The 17,468-nt window shown below is 44.5% G+C and overlaps 2 protein-coding genes across 3 annotated transcripts in view; one reads left to right on the top strand and one right to left on the bottom strand.

Moving 5' to 3' along the window:
* Positions 1-17,468, top strand: part of CEP63 (centrosomal protein 63) — a 43,744-nt gene that overhangs the window by 13,690 nt on the left and 12,586 nt on the right. The window contains exons 2-9 of one of the 2 annotated variants that reach the window (XM_050902194.1): positions 97-185; positions 1,580-1,733; positions 3,181-3,290; positions 9,034-9,169; positions 10,895-11,075; positions 13,029-13,124; positions 15,400-15,525; positions 16,394-16,507. In XM_050902194.1, the coding sequence (XP_050758151.1) occupies positions 9,126-9,169; positions 10,895-11,075; positions 13,029-13,124; positions 15,400-15,525; positions 16,394-16,507 (561 nt within the window). In that variant the 5' untranslated portion in view covers positions 97-185; positions 1,580-1,733; positions 3,181-3,290; positions 9,034-9,125. Of the gene's footprint in view, positions 1-96; positions 186-1,579; positions 1,734-3,180; positions 3,291-9,033; positions 9,170-10,894; positions 11,076-13,028; positions 13,125-13,536; positions 13,597-15,399; positions 15,526-16,393; positions 16,508-17,468 lie in introns of those variants that run through there. The other variant, XM_050902195.1, reaches the window with a different exon arrangement.
* ANAPC13 (anaphase promoting complex subunit 13) lies at positions 2,278-5,521 on the bottom strand. Its single transcript, XM_050902197.1, has 3 exons — positions 5,458-5,521; positions 4,921-5,046; positions 2,278-2,741 (listed from the first exon to the last, which is right to left on the bottom strand). The coding sequence occupies exons 2-3, from the start codon at positions 5,017-5,019 to the stop codon at positions 2,616-2,618; spliced, it is 225 nt and encodes a 74-aa protein (XP_050758154.1). The 5' UTR covers positions 5,020-5,046; positions 5,458-5,521; the 3' UTR covers positions 2,278-2,615.

Raw genomic sequence — 17,468 nt, 5'->3', positions numbered from 1 at the left:
TGGAACTTCTGCAGGTAAAAGATTTTAAGGATCCCACAATTTCTTTGGCATGTGTCTGCTGTCTCTGACAACAGTTTGCTCTCTTTTTTCTGCCAGTAACAGTAGGTGTGGTGAAAGGAGGAAGTTACCAGCCAAGAAATGAAGACCAGTCTTTAGTTATACAACTAAAGCTTCTTCTTAAAAAGGTGGGGCACTTTCTGTTCTACCAGGTTTCCTCATTTTAAATATAGTTTGCCCTGGGGAATGACTAGTCAAAGACACAAATGGTTTGGTATCACGCTGTAAGCAGCAATTTGACTACACGTGTTGAAACTAAGGAAATTATTGCATGTCTGTTTGTCTTTTGCAAAGAATGTCAAAAGGCAGTGAAGATTGTAGGTGTCACTGCAAGTCTGATAAGCATCTGGGCAGGGCCAGCACTTGGTTTCACAGGGCCCTGCGTTGGCAGCATTCCTGACGATCCCTACTCTCCCATGTCCCTCCGGCTCTCCTGAGCACTGTGGCCCAGCATCCCTTCTAACCTCCGAGACCCTGTCACCTCAGGCAGGAGGCGGATGCACAGCACTATGTCGTGACAAAGGGAAAGTACCAGTTCGAGTCAGTCTGGGTCTCCATTGGGCTGCCAAGCAACTGCTGTCTTGGATGACACTCGTACATCTGGCATCCCCACCACATTTTCTTGCAGACCTGCTGGAACCTCATGAATCCAGCTCTAATTCAAGTAAGAAAGGCTTTTTTTCCCCTGCTGGACAGGAGGAAGAAGATGGCAGATGCAAAGACAACTGTCAGGGGCAGGAAAGGAAGTCTGAAATTGGAGCTGGAAGATCTAGTGGCACAATTGGAAAGATGAGGGCGGTGGGGAGTTTGTAAAGGGGCGAGAGGGGAGAGGAAGAGGGAGCTGGGATGGCTGCTGGATAGAAGCTGTGTGGTAGCTTTGCCTAATGTTTTCTTAGCAAATTCTTCTAACATAGGCCAGGGAAAGGCAACATGGGGAGGATCAGAAACACCTCATTAAGCACAGGCTCTGTTTTTTTTCCCCCTGGTGATGATCCAATGAGGAGCTGAACTATTACAGTTCCCAGCTGCATAGCTGTTTCTTTGGTCCATGCTGTACATAGTAAGCTTTTTGACTTTGCTAATTCTTGGGTTAATCCTTAACTCTGCCTGCTGGCTGTCTGCAGCTCCTTGTTCAGACAAGTGCATGCTGCTTGTCTGGCGCAGGCACGCATTACACCTCAGACAGAGGCGCGCAACCAGCAACACACATGATTTTTTCAGAAGCACCTTGAGCTCTCCATCCTCATGCAGCTCAGCAATCACAGCCTCACAGGACGTGTGGTGTGCCGTGATTCCATTTCGTAATCACACAGGCAAAAGTTGGTTTTTGTTATTTTCAAGAGGATAAACGTTGAGAAAAGACACCAAAAAACTTCTGTGGAGTCTGGAAGCTGCAAGCTCCAGGAAAGTGCTTTTTCTGATGCACTGGCAAAAGAAAATCACTTGAAACGTTGTTTTCCTTCCAGTTCCTTTCTCACCTCTACCAGTAAGCCTAAACTCTGTCAAAATATTTTCTCCTTAGCAAGCTCTGCCAATGGTGCGACGGAATCGGTCCAACAGTGAAGCATGCAAGATGAACAGAAGGCTTTTACCTATTGCAAGACATTTGAGAATCAGAGATAAAATGAGATAAAGAAATCAAGAGGGCCTTGCCTTTCTTCTCAGCACGAAAAGAGGTAACCATTTATTGCCTGAAGCTAAGCCCCACTTGTTTCTTTTCCTCACTGCTTTCCTCAGATTTCCATTTCCCATCTGAGATAGCCCATCCAAGTGGCTATCAGTTCAATAGGTGGTACACTGGGATGGGCAAGCTCTTCCTCATAACTCTCAGTCATCCCTCAGAAGACAATGATTTTGAGTAACCACCATTTTAGCATAAATTAGACTGTCTGTTTACAGTGCGCGTATTGGCAGACGTACCCAGGATGTCAGCACTGGAAACGCTGTCCACCACCACCATCAGATCCTGAGATGAGGAGTTCAAATAACCACCTGTGTTTACACATTAATTCCAGCCCTTGAATCCTGCTGACCAATCTTTCATGCCTGCCCCACACAACCTTCCTCAGCCACGCACTAGTCAAAGATGGTAACAACACGGCTATTTGGTTTTTGTACACTGAACTCTAACCACAGAATACACAAGAATACTTCTTGGGATGTAAGCCTTCAGAGTCAGAAATGATCCCATTGTGAGCTTTGAAATCAAGAACAACTTACGACAGTAAAAACTACTTCTTTTATCACATGTAGAAAACATTTAAGATCAGAATTGGCACCAACTTAAGAACAATTTAACAGAAGATATGAAATAATTTTACATAAGAGAAACATTCTGATATTAGCTCTGAGGTGTCAGATAGCCGTTGTTATTTCACACTCATTATAGAAGCATTTTAAACTGTGTTTGGTTACTGTGAGTAGAACCATTGTTTGAATCCGAGCCTTTTTCAGAAACGTCGTTTCCTCCTTAGAGAAGCTTATGATAGCGATGGTCACCTGAAAAATATTTTTTATATTGCATTCCTGCATCCACTGCATGAAATCGTGCTGATTCACTAGTTTCCCGTGGGTGGAACGTTTTCATGGAGATACTGGAGAGCCAAATCTGTCCACTTCATTTCTTGCTCTTTCACAGACTCAGTTGTGCCACCATTGTCTTGCTCTGGTTCAGGAAGCTCATTCTGTGAACAAAACAGAGGTACAATGCATTCCACACATAATATACTTCCTGAAAGGAGCAGGTTACTAAGACTTCATATGAATAAATACAAAAATCCACAAATGAGACCAGAGGGTGCATCTGAAGAATACATATCATACATACTGATCCACTTAAGCCCAGTTATGAACAGTATTCTTTTCATATGAATATGGTGCTTAATCTGAAAGGTAAATTGGTTTTCCAGGACCCTGGGGCCTTGCTATACACTCAGACTGCACACGCAGTGAAGAAGGAGAATATAGAGCAAATGCAAAATAAGTAAATAATAGTACGATGCAATTATTCCATTGCTTGTTTGCAATGTGTTTCTTCTGCTGTTGCCAAGAATACAGATACTGCATTTATTATAGCTGTTATTAAGACAACTGGTTCTGTAACATGTTACTTTCCTATGGCAGGTGAGAAATCCTTCCTCTTTCTACATGCTGAACTCAGGTGTGGCTGTGCTATATCAACAGTAGAAGTCGGAAACCCCTACCAGGTGCAACACAGAGCTGCTCACGAGACAGTAAGGAGGAAGTATAGTTTACCTGAGATTTCATTTTCCTTCCTTGTATTATTTGTTCTCTGTGTTGCTGTATCGGTGCAGTCACACAGAGTGCGTGTTATTCTGCCAGATGCCATTTGGGCAAGAATTCTGAGTTCTAGATCTCTGGAAATCCCAGCATGAGCTAAATAAAATTTTTCAGTTTTGAAAACAGCATATGATTCGAGCCCATTTGAGTTCATAGGAATCTGTCGAGTGAGCACTGGATCAGATGCTCAGGACAGGCTCAAATACCACTTTACAGTCATTCTGTTTGTTCCTTTACAATGCCGCTGAGTACGTCTCCTGTGAATTTGTGCTGGTTTTTCTATGTGATCAGAGCCAATCCCACCCCTGGGGATCTTTATATCCACAGCCAGGCCTTTCTTTCTATTGTTAGTTGATGAGGCTTCCTGCTCTGAGGCTGCCATCTGTACGTGACTGTAAGTAGCTCAAGAGACGGCTGTAAGGAAAGAAACAGTAATGTATGGACACGGGGTAAAGACAAATGTCAGCAAGGAACTGGTTTATAATATTCAGCCTGCCTAATAAAGGTTATCCCAAGCAAAGCGGGGTTTGGGCTCTCGTATCTGAGAATCAACAGTTCTGCAAGATCATTCCCTCAAGCCTAAATCTTGGCAGGAAAACTTGTGTGCCATATATATGGATTTTGGAGGTGTGTAGCTGCTCCTTGCCCTCTCTGAAAAGACAATGGCGTAAGGGCTAAAGCTTGAGCCATGTCACTAGCAACTTGGAAATGTCTCTGTGCTAAAATAAACTAGCAGCCTATCGGTCCCCACGATCTTAGCATGACTGCTTTGTCAGTGCTAGGCAGGGTAAAGCTTGTGTACCAGAGAGAACAAGGAAAGGGAAAATCCTCAGATACCTCTCACTTCCCTGGTAGTTTCAAAATGGCTAAGGAAAGGCGTCAGTGTGGGAGATCTGAAGCTTCAACTCTGGGCTTTGTGGGATCAGAGGTAGCTTCTCCCCAGCTGCACCTCTCTGGCCTCGTAGCCCTACACTGGATGAAAAGATAGCTGCCATGCCTTGGATGCAGCGCTACGAGCAAGAGTCCTACTGCAGATGCCAGTTCATTCACTACTATCCTTGAATTGGCAACAGCAACGCTGTATCTAGAAAAGACTGATTAGGAAGACATTTGAAAAATTTTCAGCTTCTTTTAATGGAATTTCAGAAAGCGGAAATAAAGTGTAACCAAGACTGCAACTGTCAGAATGAGGCTGATCCTCTCTGTTCTACAAACCAACTGGGAAACCAGTTCAAGCACCAGTAACATGAAGGGGAAGCACAGAGAGAGGATGATTCTACTTCTCCCTGATGCCAAACCCAGAATTGTGTGATGGGAAGGGCACTTCACTTCCGAGGAGATTCGGCAGCTGGTCAGGGGAAGGCGGAGAGAAACATCCACGTCCTCATACGCACACAGGAATGACTGGCATACAGGACAAGAAAAGAGTGAGTCAGATCCATCCCGGGAACCTTTTGTACAAATTAGCTGCACCACAAGCAATACTCTCTGTGCCGTTTCTTGGAAGGGGCCGTGATAAACACACCAATCTTACCTCAGATTGATAAGTAGCATTTTACCTACCAGAGGGATAGCCACATCCTCGTACGGCAATTTATCTTCCCTCCATGCATCGTCGATCAAATCCAGGATTCTGCCATCCCTTTGCACTTCGCTGTCCATCGTTGTAGCAGGCGAGTACAGCTAAATCTGTGACACAAAGCAGAGGCTATTTCTAACATCCACATCCCCGACCAAGTAGCTGGACTACGGGCTTGCTCCAGTTTTCATCCAATTTCTATTAAGCTTAAACTTTTATGGAAAACCTTGATTTTCCTAATCCGCTCAAAAAGAGGTTATAACCACAGAACTAATTCATCTGAAAAGAACACTATCAAACTGAATTGCAGATTGAGATGCATCAGAGATGAATATATCAAACTAGCCTGTTGTTATTAATTATAGAGATTTACATGTGTTTATAGCTGCTGACCTTTAGAAGTGTCTTTTGAGTGTACTTGAGGACCTAGAGCTCCCCCATCCCCTCTAACTCTGCACAGAACCGTTGCTTATTGTTTGCTGCCTACTTGCTTTCAGTCCCTGATCGGTGCCGTAACTCACCCACAGCCTCAGAAGTCTGGGAGAGAGTCACAACAAAGGGTTTAATGGCACACAAAATGCTGCCAAAACCTCGAGTCCAGGAAACTGGTGAAACAGGAGAAAAATAAGACCTGTCTTCCACCCTCAGCTACTGTGATCATTCCAGGGGTTTCTTGTGCTCGTTTGATTAGTACTCTGCCCTCCTTGAAATGTCACCTCAGAACTCGCCCCTGTGTGACTGCTGCAGGACAGCGGCCAGCAGCAGGCGGCTCGATCGTGCCAGGGCTGGAGACTACCGATGTTTATTTAAAACCAAAGCAGGCTTGGGACTCTCGGCAGGGTGCGGGAGCCACCTGGCCTCGCCTGGCTCCAGAGCTACCCCTTGAACAGGCCTTGCCTTTCCACCCGGAGCTGCGGAGCGCTCCAGCCGCCCCGCAGGCGGCCCGGCGGTGGGTGGGGACAGCCCGGCGGGGCGGCCCCGGCTGGGTACTGCGGACAGGCCTAAGCGCATCCCAGCCCCGATAACCGGGGCGGTGCGGCCTCCTGCCCCTCCCGGAGCCCCTCCCGGCCAACGCAGCCCCGTGGCCCTCCCGGTGCTCTCCCCCCACCCCCCGCTTCCCGGGCGACGCGGGCCTACCCTGCCCATCTCCGGGAGGCAGCCTCGGCGCCGGCAGTGCGCAGTCGCAGTCGCCGCGCAGGCGCAGCGCTCGCCCGCCCGCCGCCGAGGCCCCGGCTTTGTTCCGCCGTTAGGTTGGCAGTGGCGGGGGGTGCGAGGAAGGGCGGGGGGACCGACCGACCGACCGACCGGTGGCGGGGGTGTTTGCGGGGACGGGAGGCAAGCCCGGCCCGGCCCACTGCGGGCCTCCTGCTAGGCGGGCGCTGCCCGCCGTCGGTAACGGTCGCCGACCGTCTCCCCCCGCGGCGGGGTCCGACCCACAGCCGGTGACCGGGCCAGGGCGGCGCGGGGAGCCCGGAGCGCAGGTCGGCCCTGGGTGGGTGAGGGGGTCGGGGGCTTCTCCCCGGGGAGCGGAGCTGGAAGGGCCCCGGGCAGTGCCTTGGGCTGCGGGCCGCAACGCTCCCCTTCGAGATGCGTGTGTAAACGTCGCAAGCGGTCGGTCAGTGTCGGGGCTCCCGTTGGGGAGGAATTAAAACACGGTAGGATGAGGGTGCGTCTTGTTCCGGAGAGGCCGGGTGGCTTTACGGTGAGCGGTGCTGAGGGGACGCCGTCCCAGGTGACTTCTTGCCCCGGCGAAGCAGCAGCCGTGTCGGGGGGGTTCCCACCGGGCCCCTGCCTGGCCCCAGCACAGCCGGAGGTGGCATTTCCAGCGGCTGGCAAGTCGAGCACATGCTTATGGGTACTTCTGGGAAGTTCTTGCTGCAACGTGGGTCGTGCTTCTCTGTTCGTTGTAAGCTTGCTTCCAGCAGCACTTTAAAATTGCATCCTGCTGTGTTTTTTAAATGCAAAATAATCCCAGTCTTTTCTCACGGGCAGTATTCTTCAGTCCTCCTGCGTATTGTCAAATTTTCTCCTCTTGACTCTACTGCTACGATTCTTTCTTGAGTTGGGATGCTAAACCTTGTTGATTTTTAAATGTTTTATCTCTTTTTTTGCAAATACTTCCTTCTTCTTCAATTTCAGAAGTGACAGGCCAGCTCTCGTCGTCTCAGGTGTAGTAAATGGCAGAGATTGTCTCCTCTTGTGGTATCTGTGTGGCTCTTTAGTTGCCTGTAACTTGCACATTGCGACTTGCAAGCTTGAAAGATCAAAATATAATACTAAGCCAACAAACCTGATGTAGCATAAAACTGGCTAGAGGTGTCTGATTTGAAGGCTCTTCCCCCAAACCCGGGTAAGCTGGCAAGTATGCAAAGCTGGCAGATTCAGGCATCTTACCTTGGGGACCCTGCTTAAAGCCTAATAGAAGCAAGAGTAGATGCTGTCTGGCTCCTCATGGCACTAGAGCTTTCAGTCTTGAACTGATCCCAGCCTCTCACAGAAGGAGCTGCTGATAAAGGAGCTGGATTGCTCTCTGGATTTTCTTTTTGAATTTTAGCAGATGTTTTCTGTGGTGGACAATGAAATCTCTCTGGTGCCCACTGAAAATTGATTCTGGGTAGGTGTGATTAGAATGAAATGGAAGAGCTGCTACTGGCTAATGTCCGCTGTTGCCACCTGGTGAACTCTCTTGGAGTGCTGTCAGCAGCTCATCTGCTGGGGATCTGCTCATCTGCTCTCCTCCGCAGCTCTGCCATCAGCAGTACAACAAAGATGTTCTGCGTACTGATTGAATTTTCTGAAGCACAGACAGGACCAAAGAGAGACAGAACACTGTATCAGAATAGGGATAGGAATTTCCGCCCCCCCCCCCCCCCCCCCCCCCCCCCCCCCCCCCCATTGAAATACGTATTTTCTGTATGTGTGTGGTTTAAAATACAGCTGAAGTCCCAGGGACAGGCTTTAATCTCTGGATGGCATTTTAAAATGCTGTAGGAGCAGGATAGAAGCTCTGGTGGAAGTGAAAGAGAGCAAAGCTGAGTCTGTGTTTCTGAAAGTCTCACTTTCTGTGATTTGCTCCCCCTTTTGTTGATTGCTTAATAATGCCATATTAATCTTTGAGGAAAGATGTTGTGAGGATCCATCTCTAAGTACTTGAGAAAGTGCATAGATGTTTTGTAAACAGAAGATTGCGTGAATACCTCCACAGAGTGAAACTCAAGTGTAGTTTTGTATCCTCAGGATGAGTTTCACCATTTTTCTGTTAGAGAGCCACAGTTTCATGGAGGAGCCACTGAAATAAATTCTAGCTTTCTGGGTGTGGTTCCATGGTAACTTTTTTTTTATTCCCCATTTTTGCTTTTAATATAAACCTTTCCTGCTTCACAAATACATGAAACTTCTATGTGTATGCATGTGTTTGTGACTTAAAGGATGTCATTTTTAACTAAGACAATGTACTGCTACTGTAAATCTGTCAGCTTATTTTCATAGCTTAAGGCACCAGAGGAATTTTTAAAGAGTTAGTGCTCTCTTAAAAGAAAATTCTCACAACCATATGAACTAGCAATGTGTCCTGAATGTGATCATAAACTGTGTGGTCTCTTTAACCTAGTCTGTAATAGAGACCTGGGAGAGATCTAATTTATGCATAGATTCTTACTGCTACTTGCTACACGGTGCTGATGGTTTTTCTCTGAAGTGACAAATACCCGTCAGAGGTGGATCTTGGGCTGGCCCGTTTGGAAGTCCCCGAGTGTCGCTGATCCTCTGCAGTTTGGTGCACCCAGGAGAGAGGAGATCTGCCAGTCCCAGTGTGTTGAGTTCGCCCGTTTGCTGAAGTGCGGATTCTCTTTCACTGCTGCTGTTTGAGTTATTCCATTTATTAGATCACATGATTATATCACTGCAATTTGATAGTGCTGAATGGTCGCATTGGGTCTCCTTTTTTTTTTTTTTTCCGTAGAAAAATCTGTTTTCCTTTATTTGGTGGATATTTGGCTTGTAAGTTAATGAAGGTGACCATTGTTTTCCTCACCTGTAATTGTATGCTAAGTGTAATTTTAACTTCTTTCCTCTGTGGACTTCTGCTTGTTCTGCAGTTGGATGGAGCAGTAGCCTTGTTCGTACATTGCCATGGGTGACTGCTGCTTTTGTGTGCTTTCCTAGCTGCTAAGGCCACCCGGATTTGGTGATGGAGGCTTTGCTGGAAGGAATGCAAAGGAATGGGCAGGGGAGGTAAGTATGCAACAGTATACACCAGTCATTCAAAATCATTTAAGTGTTAACCTTCCCTCTTATTCTGAATCAAATCCTCTGGTATCAGACAAAGCTTCCCTTAAGGAAGGGCATTGGAGTGTGTCCGCTAGCGCATGCTGGTGGACAAATACAGTGTGCAGTGGCCTTCAGCTGGTGCAGAAGCAAAGTCACTGCGTGAGCTGGCTTTGCAATAATCCCTTGTCAGATACTATAGTCTTAATTGTTAGAAATTTAGTTTTACATCTTCCTGAAAACCTTACCTCTTCTTTTTTTGTTGTTGTGAACCCTTCTTACTGTCTAACAGCAGGAGCAGTAGTAATTAAAGGTGTGAATAAATATTTTTTTTTTGTAACAGCCTTGCAAGGTTAATGAGACATGACTGTTATCTGTTTTTATTGAAAACATCTGATTATTTCCTGCTCGTGTTGAAACTGTAGAGTCCCATTCATCTCTGAAGAATCCTTAATGCTCTGTCTTAGGTGAAAGTATCTAGACTTTTGGATCCCCAAGAGAGACTGTAGTGCCAATAATGGAAAAAAATGTTTTATGTGTTAAACAAGTGTGAAGCAAAAGTCACTGATGCCATTTTCATAGTCTTCTTTGAGAATGTGACTCAAGTTTACTGATACTGTATCTTCTACAGAGAACTGGTTGCAGAAATCAAGTTTAGACTTAGCTTTATATTAGCAGATGCTGTGAAGGAAATGTTCTTGCTCTGAATAATAGCTGCTAATTTTTGGTTAACTCACAGGACAGGGTGAACTTCAAATTTAACTGATTTTGGCTCCTTTAAGAAGTATTTCTTTCCCTATAGAAAAGCTGCCAAGTTGTGAAGTGTGCGTATGCCCTGGGGGAACAGAGAAATTTCAATCCCTTAACCTATTGATTTCCATTTCCTTTCAGTGCTTCCTGTTTGACAGGCAAATTAAAGGGGTAAAGATCATCATGGAGTTCACCGCTCTCTAGGGCTGTATCTTGCAAGCCTTAATATTGTCCCTGGCTTAGCAGCTTGTGAAGTTTTAGAGGAGTTAGTTGAATTGGCTTCAATAATTACTGCACCAAATTAGAAATTGCAGCGTCGCTAGGGAGCATGCTCTCCCCAATGGATTGTGAATGTTTTATTCTTCATTATCATGTTGTCATCCAATCCCCTCTACTTAGGGGTTTGTCTGCATTTGTGATAAACTTCTGTTTTCAGGAGCTGATAGCTTGGCTGTAAGATTTCTCTGGTGGCTGAAACTTGGTATAAAATGCCTCTGCCTGGAGAGCAATTAAGGCAAATACAAAATATGGATAAAACATGCTCCAGTTTACTTAGATAATGCGTAGTACCAAGACAAAGGGATAAGTGTTTATAGGTGCTTGTAATGGTTCTCTGTATAGAAGACAAACCCCCTACATTTAAAGTGTGTAGGTCATTTGTTCTCACTGAGATTTCACAAGTATTCTGCATTGGTCATTGCCAAATTTAGACCTCTGCCCAGTGATACGAACATACCACTTGTGAGAGACGCCTTCATCCCATTCTCTAATGCAGTAAGTATTATTTCTGTGCAAGCTAATTTGCATAGAGTTCAAAGCACTGCATGTGCAGAGTTGGTCCCATGGTGCAAGTCAGTTTGTTCTGCTGATGTTGTTGGTGTGGGATGCTGGACCTGTGTTGGGTGGTGCCTGCTTTGTGACTTCAAGCTCTTTCCCTTCCAGTGGTGGGTTCTTGACTTCCTGTGAGGCTGAGCTGCAGGAGCTGATGAAGCAGATCGACATTATGGTGGCTCACAAGAAATCCGAATGGGAAGGACAGACGCAGGCTTTGGAAGCTTGCCTGAGTGTTCGAGAGCAGGAACTTTCCTCTGCCAGGGCTGCTCTGCAGGAAAAATATAAGGAGGTACCTCAGGTTCATACTGTTTTCTGACTGGTGTCAATCTGTGTGTTTTACGTGTTACAATACAATATAAAGACTGAACCTGAATTTCAGAGTTTGACTGCATGGACATGTTTTCGGGTATTGTTTCATCAGTTCTGAGGGTTTTTTTTTGATATTTAAATGCTAAGACAAAACAAGGGGTTAACTTTAGCAAATAGCTGTGCTAAGCGAAATAGGAGCTTGTCTCATAGTTGGAAATCAGGAATAGAATTTACAAAGGAGCCTGTTCGAACAAGGTGTCCAATTTGTAATTCAATCAAAGTCAAGTGATCAACTCCCTAAGGGTTGGTGGGAGTCCACAGATTGAATTGTCAGAGTTTCTAGAGAGGACCCAGAGATACTGAATCTGGCTACAACAGTAATCGACAGCCCAGCAACCTGCAGTCATTGGTAGAAAAAACATTTAGTAGTGTAAACTACACCAAGATATTGCTGGGGGGTTCTCCAAGGGCTATTTTATGCAGCTCAGGTTTTGTAGCCTTTAATCAGAGGCCTGGGGGAAGTGCACAACGTTTCTGTATCAGTGAAGAAGTATCAGTAAGTGAAGTTTTTGCATAGGATGTGGACCATAAACTTTCTCTTGTGCAAATGAACTGATGTATCTTTTCTTGGATCAGAGGAAACCAGCAGGAGTCTGGGTGGCTATATCGGAATATCTAGCCGTATTGACATTTTCTGAAAGTGTTTAAAATTTGTCCTTATATTTATAGCTGCTGTGTCCTATCTTTCGGCAGACTCTTTGCTACAAATTGTGTTTTGGCAGCTCTCTGATGAAGTTGCTTTGACTTCTTGGGTCAAAAGCCAGCTGATTACTGCACAAGCAGTTGGGTTTTTTTGGGTGCCTGTACAACTATGCTACATCCTCAAACTTACCCAAGTACTGCTGTAGCTTTTAGTAATTTGGTGTGGAATCTAGTAAAATAGAGAAGTGTGACAGGTTGTAGCAACAATGGGTTAAGAACTCTGTAGTTTCTTGTTAATGTGGTCAGGTGCTTCTACTGGTCCGCATGGCAAGTTTTGGAATTAATGTCTTTATTACAGAGTTATTAAATCTGGAGTTATGCCACAGGATTTTCATTTGCAAGAAAGGTGATTTTTGTCATATAGGTTATCATTGTTATTATCAAAAGTGTTTTCTCAAGACACTTTTGAAATATTTCTTACCACCAAAAGTGAACATTGATTCCAAAACTGAACTGTAAGCTATGGTTAAAGTCACTATTGGAGTATATTCATGCTTTTGGCTTACTCATATGAATTTTCTGTGGTGATTTCTTTTAATTTTAATTTGTTGGTTTGCTGTCCTTTGGACCTGCAGTTAGAAAGGTGGCTGCTCTGGGTTGTGGATGGGAAAAAGATAGGGGCGGGGGGGAAGGCAAAAAGGAGTCATGGGAGCAGTTGAATCAATGTAAGGGAAGTCTTCCCGATGAGTTTCAAAGCCCCATTTCTTTCTTTGTCCCTCTCCTCTCCATGTGTTATTTGGAATCTCTGCTTCACCCGAGTGTAGTAAGGTAATGACATGGCCATCTTTTCTCTTGGTAGATAGCTTGAAATCATAATGCATGTTTGTGAAGAATTTGATGAAAATACCAGATAGAAATAGCCTTTTGACACAAGCCCAAACTGTCAGCTTCATTCTCAAAAATGAAAGCCAGAAACTGGCTCAAAACAAGAGGCCAGAACAAAAACAGCTCTGGCGCTAGCCTACTAAAGATTTAGGCATAGACTTAATCTGATTCATAGTGAGTGACACCATTGAAACGCGCAGTTGTTAACAGAATTAGGATCTTTTAATAGTCATTTACCACTCCTACTATAATGTATATTTATGAAATGAAAACTAATCCTAGTACCTACTGACAATAAAGTCCACTTCTCTTGTTTTATTTTTTTGCTTTTTAACTCTTCTTTCAGATTGGCATGTTGCGTCACCAGGTGGAAGACATGGAAAAAGCCAAACAGGACATGGTTAGAGAATATGAACAACAGCTGAAGAAATTTCAAGAGGAGGTGGGTTGCAAAAAGAGAAGATTGGTTTTTAGTTCCCAGTTGATATACGATCTGATAGGTGACATACTTTGCGTCATTGCTTTTGTTTAAATGCCATGGTTTTAAAACTTCTCATTCTTTTAATGTTTATGCTCTTACAAAAAAGAGCACTGAGCGTAGACAAAGTAATATTTTTATGTTTCATTAGGCCTGTTTTTTGCGCTTCGGAGGAGCTTGGTGACGAACAGAAAACTGTTGGAGTGGAAATGTGTTTCTACACATTTGATGTATTGTTGCAGTTTTCATGTGTTAGACATCTGCAGAAGTTTACTGCAAAAATGTCCTGTGTTCGCCCATCCTAGTCACCACAGTGCTTCTTCTGAAGTTGCCATGGGTACAGGCAGCAGCAGTTTGCTCTTTCAGCGTTTCCTGAAATTAAAAAAGGATGGTGGTATAACTGGCCTGGATCGTATGAGATCAAGAAATGAGACTGGTATGTAGTCTCATCTTCTTTTTGCCTTCATTGACTCTGATTTTGCTGGTAAGGATTTTGTTCTCTCAAGGCATATTAGTCTTAATACACTTAATAAAAACTAAGTATACTTAGAAAATATTTTCTGAAAGTAATTTCAGAGCTTTCATCTCAAAAAGCTTCTTATTCACCGCAAGGTGGTACATCTGGAATGTCCTGCAGGTGGTATAACAGCATTCCACGTTCATGCCTTAACTCTTAGCCTGTCTCCACTTGCTTGTCAGTAGCAGTGAGTTAAATGGCATGAACAGCTAGTAGAGCATTGACCTGTTTTCTCTGGAGGGTTGGGCCTAGTTCGTGCTCACTGTAAGCCATAAGTTAAATTAATTTAGTAGTCTCTGCTTTGACGACAGAAGGCATCTGTCCTCATTTAAAACACCTTACTATTCAGTATGACTAACAGTCTTCATTCACTAGATGTTCCCACTGGAATTGTGGATAAGCTGCAAAGCAAAGCTGAGGTGCATTGGCACATCTGCCTAAATTGCTAAGGCTGAAATACAGTGTGTGTGTTGTGGCCAAAATTGCAATGTGTTGGTGTTTTACCCACACAGTATTAATGTAGATGATGTTAAGCTCCAAAATTCCTCAGTCTTCTGTTCTTACTACTGTTTGGGGAAATTCTTTCTGTCTCGGTTTACCACCATTACCAGTAAAATTACAGGTACAGTGTCTAACTCACTGAGGTAGTTGAAAGAATAAACCTGTACTTGTAGTCTTCTGACGTGTTTGGCAAGAGATGTTCATATATTAACTCTAAGCCTGTACGTCTGTCCATTCTCATTGAACATACCTAAGTACTTTGCTGACTCGGGGCCCTGGAGAACCTTTTGTGACCAGTGCATGAGGTCTTGATTCAGATGTTTTTTCTTCTCACAGTCCTTCTGTTCATCCATGGGCTTAGCTTTCTCCATCAGTAAAATGGGAATGATGACTTCTCAAATTCATGTGGCTGCTTGGAAACTTTTTATTTAATAGTTGAGTTGGGGGGAGCTCATCAGATGGAAAATTCTGTGCAAGTTGCAAGTGATTATTTGCACAGAGGGTCATTTAAATGTCAAGAGTTTTTTCCTCATTCCTGCTTCTGATACGACTTTAGCATTCTAGCAGTAGGCGTAGGAGTGATATTTTCTGTTGGCATTCTCCACTCATTGTGAAATACACTGTGTATCTAAGCAGAAAATGACAGATGAAGTGGTGTTGATATTATGAATAATGGCAATTCTCAAATCTTCCTTCTCCCACTAAGCGAAAGAGTTCCAGTTCCCACCTGACCTTCACAAGTGTATTTTAATCACATAAGAAATTGTACCTCTGTGTAGAACTACCCCCCACCCCATGTGTGGTGTGATGTGCCCCTCTGTATAAGGAGATCAACCACAGGTACTGCCTGCTATTACTGTGGCTGGGAGCCACGTGTAGAGAGAGGGGTACCATGCTCTTGCTGCATTAACACCTGCATGTAAACCTCCATCTTATCAATATATAGTCATGTTTTAATAGTGTTAAGACAGAGGTCTAATTAGAGGTGCTGATGCCACGACTTCAGTGGCATCTTGCTACTCTTATACAACTCAGCATATTTTGCAATCCTGTTGGCATAATAGGCTCATACAAATAGAAGTCTTCACTTGCAAGCTGTGTGGCCTTGATTAGGGGCATTGTTTGTGTGAAGCCATTTTGTGTGCCTTCTTTCAAAGTGCTGTTTAATTCTTGCCTTGGGGCCTTGAACAAGGTTGTCTCTTTCACTGTATTCCTTTGCAGTTGTCCAGGCTGAGGAGGAGCTATGAGAAGCTGCAGAAGAAACAGCTAAGAGAAGCTAGAGGAGAAGCTAACAAGAGACAAGGGGAGGACCAGTTTGAAATGAGCCGACTGACCAGGAAGCTGGAGGTATGTAGTGAAAAAGCAAGTGCTAACCAGAGTTTGTATGTATTAACAGACTTTCTGGGCTTCACTGGTGACTGAATGGTCAACTAGGAAATGGACTGTGAATCCTGCTTAAAAAGTACTCTCCATCTACTCTCTAGGTGTAGCTCATGTAATGAAGGCAGTTTCCTACATTGGGGCCTCTGAGTACACAGGATAAACTATGCTGCTGTTCTGATTCTTAGACTAAATAAAAGGAAGAAGGTGCTGGAAGAGTAATTACTTATGTGAATGGAATGAATTCCAGTGTGGTGAGGTTGTCATCTCACTTCTTTGAGGAGGAGGGAGCTACATGTCAAACTTCTTCTCAACCCTGTCTCATCTTTTAATCTTTCTGCTATGCTGTGCTCAACCGCACTCAATTTTCTTCTACTGTACCCTGAAGACGTGGCTAACAAACACATCTGACTGATGTAGTGTCCAATTTCTGGAGCAGAGATTAGCATTAAAATTCTGTAGTTCATACTTGTCATCTTAGTGATTTCAGTAGCAGCGTGTTTTGGAAGCTAAAGCCAGTCTGAATTGTTAAGCCTCTGACAGCAAATCCATGAAACTAGCCATGAATCTGTTAGCACTTAACATTTGTAAACAGCAATAATTGACACTGACGTTTTAACTCAGGAGGGAGAGAAATACAGCAAGCACAGTATGTGAGGGGTTTTATACTGCTGAGTTGGTGCATCAAATGACTGGCTAATGGTTTCCCTGCTGTGGGGAAAGGTGCATGAGGATATGGTGGAGAGAGAAAGCAAACATGGATATGAACTAGAAGGGGGCCTTCTTGTCAACTGCGTGGACATACTGCTCCAAGCCACCCCTGCTGTCCTTGCAGGAGTTTCGTCAAAAATCACTTGACTGGGAGAAGCAGCGCTTGCTTTACCAGCAGCAGGTGGCATCGCTGGAAGCACAGAGGAAGGCTTTGGCTGAGCAGTCTGAGCTCATTCAGGTACAATTAATATGTGCTGAAAGTTGTTCTTTTTTTTTTTTTTTTTTTTGCTTTGTTTGCAGGTGGGAGGGGAGGGAGGGGGGAAGAGGGAAAGACTAATGAAATCTCTCAGGCTTGAGAATCCAGTTTAGGTTGCCATTGAAATGACTTTTAATGTCCCAGTGGAATAAGGTTTACTTGTATGAGTGCTGTATGGGAAAAAGATCTGGAGTCTGTCAACAGAGGTTAGATAAACCTTGTGCAGCTCTCCCTGCCACCCCTCCAATTAGTAGAGAAGATAGTAGGATGAAGCTTTCCCTAGGAGGCAGAGACCACAGCATATGACACTTTAAAATAGCTGTTACATCATGTCATCTAGTTCAAAGCTGTGTGCCTGCCAGTAGCTAAATATGTACCTTGTGGGTCCAGCTCAGAGGATGGTGTTGGAAAATAGTCCTCCCCTACGACAGATACTTTCGCAAAGTACTGAAGTAATAGCAGTTTTCAGGGCCCCCCCCCCTTTTTTTTTAAAGTCTCTTAAAGGCAAGAAGTAGTGGGGCTGCTGTTCCTGAAAAGCTAATCGTTCAGTGAGTTAGTGGTGCTGCAGCAGAGCAAGATGAATTGACCTAGAGCACAGCTGTGAAGTCACACTGACACAATCACAGCAGACACTGATAAGAAGCTCTTGCTGGGGCCTTTACACTTAATGGGCTCCTGAGTTGCTCTTGAGTGGAAGCTCCTGCAAGGAGGAAGTTTGTGATGACAGGATTGAAGCTGGCTCTGACAGGGGCTTTGTGAGAGGCTGACACTAGTAGATCTACAAATGCAGAGAGAGTCCTTGAGCAGAAGGTCTTGCTGCTCTGCTGTCTTTGTATCGTGGATAGCTCAATTGTCTGAGAACAGATGTGTCCTTGGAGTGCAGGCTGGTATACTGGAGCGCAGAGGAACTCTTCTTACTGTGCAGCAGGAACACAGGAATTTG

Source organism: Gymnogyps californianus, chromosome 10 (assembly GCF_018139145.2).
Source record: "Gymnogyps californianus isolate 813 chromosome 10, ASM1813914v2, whole genome shotgun sequence".
Lineage (NCBI taxonomy): Eukaryota > Metazoa > Chordata > Aves > Accipitriformes > Cathartidae > Gymnogyps > Gymnogyps californianus.
Note: the sequence above shows the minus strand (reverse complement) of the source record. Positions and strands in the feature narration are given on the sequence as shown.